The sequence below is a fragment of the Rhagoletis pomonella genome, unplaced genomic scaffold (genome assembly GCF_013731165.1).
Source record: "Rhagoletis pomonella isolate Grant_MI unplaced genomic scaffold, Rhpom_1.0 Rhpom_scaffold_10424, whole genome shotgun sequence".
NCBI lineage: Eukaryota > Metazoa > Arthropoda > Insecta > Diptera > Tephritidae > Rhagoletis > Rhagoletis pomonella.
This window is the reverse complement of record NW_023468951.1, coordinates 1-5,637: the sequence shown is the minus strand read 5'-3', so window position 1 is coordinate 5,637 and position 5,637 is coordinate 1. Positions and strand designations below refer to the sequence as shown.

The 5,637-nt window shown below is 47.2% G+C and overlaps 2 protein-coding genes across 2 annotated transcripts; both read right to left on the bottom strand.

Moving 5' to 3' along the window:
• Positions 1–299: 299 nt before the first annotated feature.
• On the bottom strand, positions 300–4,514 carry LOC118756470 (the record flags this gene model as incomplete). The annotated part of the gene is made up of 1 exon (XM_036491233.1): positions 300–4,514. A coding segment is annotated over exon 1 (4,215 nt), but the record flags the coding sequence as incomplete, so codon positions are not given.
• A 391-nt stretch (positions 4,515–4,905) lies between these two features.
• On the bottom strand, positions 4,906–5,370 carry LOC118756471. The gene has a single exon (XM_036491234.1). It carries the CDS (start codon positions 5,368–5,370, stop codon positions 4,906–4,908), a length of 465 nt encoding a protein of 154 aa, XP_036347127.1.
• Between the last annotated feature and the right edge of the window lie 267 nt (positions 5,371–5,637).

Sequence of the window (5,637 nt, the reverse complement as noted above, 5' to 3'; positions counted from 1 at the left end):
AAGATCCAACAAACTTCATTTAAGAACATGCAAATTTGAACTCAACATACCGCCGCCCTTGAACTATCTAAGTTAGATAAATGATACGTTCAATTTACAATTACTTTGTTTCTTAAAAAAAAAAAAAATACTTAAAGTTATGAATTTCATTCTTAGTCTAAAGGTCTTCATCAGCAAAATAAATCTTCCTTAGTCGGTAGAAGGCACAATTTAGTTATTGGTCTCTTGTATTCCCCGGTTGCAGTCTTCACTGTAACAACACGTACTCGGCCATCAACTCCTGAGTGACACCGAATTACCCTTGCGAGTGTCCACTTAGTCGGAGGGGTGAGATCGTTGAAAATAGCTACTATATCTCCTTCTTCGAAATTACGTGAAGGACGAAACCATTTAGTGCGACGTTGCAGACTCAAGAGATACTCGTCTTTCCAACGACGCCAAAAATGTCGTCGCATTTCTGAAATTAATTGCCACCTCTGATGGAGATTTCCACAGAACCCTTGACCCTCAGGTTCTGGGATGGACTTCAGAGGTTCGCCGATAATAAAATGTCCAGGTGTTAAGGCTTCGAGGTCGGAAGCATTTGTTGAAATTTCACATAGTGGGCGAGAGTTAACGCAAGCTTCCACTTCAGTTAATAGCGTACTGAAGTCTTCGTACGAAAGGAAGGTATCTCCTAAAACACGCTTCAAATGGTATTTGATACGTTTGATACCGGTTTCCCAGTATCCACCCATGTGTGGTGCGGTCGGCGGGTTGAAATGCCACTCAATATTGGAGTCAGCAAAAAACGACTGAAGCGCATCATCAGCCATGCACTGCTCGTACTTGTTGCGCAGTTCCTTTTCAGCTCCAACGAAATTCGTGCCATTGTCAGATACCATGGTCTTGCAATACCCTCTTCGATTTATGAAACGCTTGAACGCGTTGAGAAAAGCTGGTGTCGATAGATCCCCTACAAATTCAAGATGCATCGCACCAGTGCACATACAAATAAATGAACATATATATCCTTTCGTAGATTTAGCTCCTCTTCCGTAAGTATATTTGTATGAATAGGGTCCAGCAAAGTCCACGGCAGTGCGTGTGAAGCAACGAGCATATGTCGTACGGGACGCGGGAAGGTCACCCATTGACTGCGAGGCAGCGTTACGATTGATGCAAGTGCACTTGACGCATTTGTGATAAATGCTGCGGATCAAACTACGAGCTCCAATCACCCAATAACGACGCTGCAATACGACCTGCATTATACGTGGCCCAGCGTGCAAAGTAAAGTAATGTATATCGGAGATGATGAGGCGTGAAAGCGGAGAATTCTTGGGCAAAACTATTGGATGCCTCGCGTCGTTTGAAATATTTGCGGATTTCAGTCGTCCACCTACACGGAGAATACCGTTGGGATCCAGAAATGGTTGCAAACGCACCAAGCTACTACGTAGCGGGATCGGCCTATTTGCGCTGCAGTGAGAGATCTCATTGGCAAAGTGAAAGTTTTGCGTATATTTAACTAAGCGGCGCTCCGCTTCGACCAGCTCCAACCCGCTTAGAGGACCATGGCGTTTTTCGACGAGACGCTTAGTTGCTCGAATGTTACAAACGAATCGTAAGCAGAATGAAATGACGCGACGTAGCTTTGAATACGACGAATATTTTGTAATGACGGGCCAGTAATCGTTTGAATTTGAAACGTTTGCTGCAACTTTGTTTCGAACGCCAATGTCGGTTGCGTGTTGATTTGTCGACTCTTTCTTCCAAAACTGGTCTGTACCTTTCAAAAATTCAGGACCGTTCCACCAAAGTTTGTGACAAAGGAGATCAGACGGCGATATACCCCTGGACGCGCAGTCAGCTGGGTTCAATTCAGACCTTACATGATGCCAACTATTCGGCGGCAAAACGTCTTGGGTTTCGGCAACGCGGTTAGCTACAAAGGTTATCCATTTGCTAGGATGTGCTTGTAGCCAGGCTAAGGTGATGGTTGAATCCGTCCAAGCATATAGCGGGTAGCGAAGATTACCCCAACTGTGCAGCACGTTTCGGACCAACTTCGAGGCTAAATGTGCAGCGCAAAGTTCAAGGCGGGGTAGAGTCGTGGGTTTAAGCGGTGCAACCTTAGTTTTCGATGAAATGAGGCTTACAGCAACAGTACCGTCGGGTTGCAAAGTGCGGGCGTATACCACAGCGGCGTAAGCTCGTTCGGAAGCGTCAGCAAACACGTGCAGCTCCGTGAATGAGCCGGCCATTCCGGATCCAATCCAGCGATCGACCTTCAACTCCTTCAAGTTCTGTAGCTCTACTCGATGATCTCGCCAAGCCTTTTCGATTGTGGGTGGTACTGGGTCGTCCCACCCAACTGCAGAACGCCAAACGTCCTGAAACCACATTTTACCCTTTATTGTGACCGGAGCGAGTAAACCCAGCGGGTCAAAGAGCGTACTAGCGTCGGCTAGGAGGGATCTCTTGGTTAGGGTTGCGGGTTCTTTCTTCAAATTGACGGCAAATGTGAAATGATCTCCCTCGGTGTCCCACATCAGACCCAGCGCGTGAACGTCTTTACCATCGACTACGTAGTGCGAAATACCCCTCGAAGATTCGGAAATACTCTCGTTGAGCTCCTTACAGTTCGATGCCCACTTTCGTAACTCAAAGCCTCCTTCCATTAAAATCTGTGAGACATGTTGTTGCAGGGACTGAAGTTCGGTTTTGCAAGATGTACCAGTAAGAAGATCGTCCATGTAAAAATCTCTAAGGATAACTGAAATAGCTTTTTCGGAATCGTTCGTAGAAGTCTTGGCAGTTTGTTGCAGCGCCTTTACGGCCAGATGAGAAGCAGCCGCCACACCATAAGTTACTCGTAGCATGCGGTAATCTTGAATTGGCGCAGATGGATGTGCACGCCAAACGATGCGTTGTAAGTCGATGTGCTTCGGTGACACACATACTTGACGGTACATCTTCGCAACATCGGCGGTGACAGCGAAGCGGTGCATACGGAAACGCAACAATATAGCGTACAGGTCGTGCTGCAATTGCGGCCCAACACAAAGGGCATCGTTGAGCGAATTCCCGGAGGTGGTTTTGGCAGAAGCGTTGAAAACGACCCTTAGCTTCGTCGTAACGCTCGACTCCTTCAGCACTGGGTGATGCGGCATATAATACACTGCATTAGTCGTCTCTTCGGGTACAGGTTCCATATGTCCCATATCTATTAGTTCTTGCATGAACTCGTTGTATAGCGCTTGCAACGCATTGTCCCGAGTCATCCTCCGTTCGATGCGTAATAGACTTCGCACGGCAAGGTCGCGAGATTCACCCAATGGCACGTCTGCTTTCAGCGGTAACTCCACTAGAAAGCGGCCATCAGGTGATCTTTGGTGCGTAGAAGCGAAATGATCTTCGCAGAAGCTCTCTTCGGGTGTGAGATGAGGTTTTTTCGGAGATTCCTCAAGCTCCCATAACCTCGTTAGCGCGCGATCGAGTTGCACATCACAGTGCAGCGACTGTACGTTGATCGGTGGCGAAGGTGAAGCTTTGATACTTCCGCACAAGGTCCAACCAAAGACCGTCTTTTGCGCCATAGGTGCGCCGAGTGGACCTTTACGAAGTTCAGGACAGATGAGACGACTCATAATATCCATACCAACCAAGATATCGATGCGACCGGGTTTCATAAATTGCGGGTCAGCTAGGACCAAACCCTGAATATGCGGCCATTCAGGAATGTCCAGAGTATGCGACGGCAAGTCGCTAGTGATTTTCGGCAAAATCAAGGCTTCGACGGGATAGCGATCTTTGGAGAAGTAGGACGAGAGTACGAGTGATGCCTCACCCTTACAGTGGCCTCCCTGCGATGAACCTATTCCGGTGACAATTACCGAAGACGATTTACGGGGTAGACCCAAGCGTTGTACACATGCCTCAGTGACGAATGTGGCATGTGAACCAGAATCAAATAATAAGCGCGCCGTCTGCCATCGGTCGGCGCAATCGCGAACCTTTACAGAGGCGGTGGACAATAACACAGTTTGTTGCGTTAGAGGAAGCGGGGTTTCTTCAGAGCTCAAGTATGATGAGACAGCATTGGCATTCGTCGGCGAACTGGTGCTAGCAGACGCGTTTATGGGGATGGTTGTGGATGACGTATCCGGAACGGTGCGGTTAGCCTCGGCGACAAAATGGGCGGATGTAGCGGTTGATGTTCCCACACCATGGAGCAGCGTATGATGTCGTTGGTTGCATATACGGCATGCGGAGCCACTATTGCAGCGATCCTTGTAGTGTCCTGGACTCAAACAGTTAAAGCAAGCTTTGCTTTCTTGAATGAATCTCGACTTTGCGGTGCGATCTAGGTCACGGAATTTCTCGCAAGCATAAATTTTATGGGATTCATCGCAGTACATACAACGCGTGTCTGGCTGTTCCGAGATAGCGTGAAAAACTTTAGTTGACTTTCCAAACGCCTTTGACACAGTTGGTTTTTCTGCTACTTGATTTGCTGGCGTGATGAGCATCTCCAAAGAGCGGCACCTTACCTCCAAAAATTCAGTCAGCTGTTCAAAGGTTGGTGGTTCGTCGCTTAATAATGACAGCTCCCACTGCTTCCTGGTCTCAAACGCTAGTCTGGAAACGATCTCGTGAACCAGCCAATCGTCCCAAAAATCGACAGGACGCCCTAGTGCTTTGAGCTCCCGTATGTGCTGTTGAAATGCATTCAAAACTCTCCTTATAGCATCAGCGGTGTCGTCTGTGACCCTTTTAACCTCCGCGATTGCCCTAAGGTGTGCCTCTACGATAACGCGCATAACTTTGTAACGCGATTTAAGTAGATTCCAAGCCTCATCGTAGTTGGCGTCACTGATCTGGAATCCACTTATTATACTCAGCGCATCCCCCTTCAAACAGCTACGCAGATAATGCAACTTCTGCCCCCCCTGACAAGGCAGCATTGCCATCAACTAATGAACGGAAGGAGTCATAGAAGGCAGTCCATTCAGTGGAATCGCCAGTGAACGTTGGAAGATCAATTTTGGGCAGACGTATGGATGCAGAAACAATGGGTGAAGCGGTTGTGGGTTGCGATGAAGGATAAACTTTACATTTCTGCACACGCCTAAAATTTGCCAGAGCCGTGGCATACCAAGATTCGGCCTGTTCGCGAACATTATCCTCCACATCGGCGTTTTCACTTCCACACGAATTTTCCACGGCATCTTGAGCGGTGTTGAACCGGTTCCATTGCTCACTCAATAACCCTAAATAACTCTCGACGCCATCTATGTCGAGCATGAATGTTTCATCTAGGCTCTTTGTCAAGTATCTTTTGATAGCTTTGAGGGCCGAATCTCGCGTTTTTACAAATTCCGACATTTTTATTTTTCAATAATTTACTTGCAGGTGGGTATAATTTATGCGGTTGAATTTGCAAAGAAAAACCAAAGGCAATAAGATAAATATGTATGTATGTATGTATATATGCGCTAAAAGTGAATAGCGCAACTTTGCAGGGGACGAATGAAAGTCACAGCGATCTGTTAAATTATGCGGGTTTTTAAAGAATCCTTGAGCAATCCGGCTCGAAGGACCAAAATGTTGCGGCAGAATACTTCCTTTGCGGTGCGGGTTGCTTTCTTGTTA

Excerpts from the sequence above, each read along its gene's own strand:
- LOC118756471 (XM_036491234.1), bottom strand. The coding sequence starts at position 5,370 with ATGTCGGAATTTGTAAAAACGCGAGATTCGGCCCTCAAAGCTATCAAA.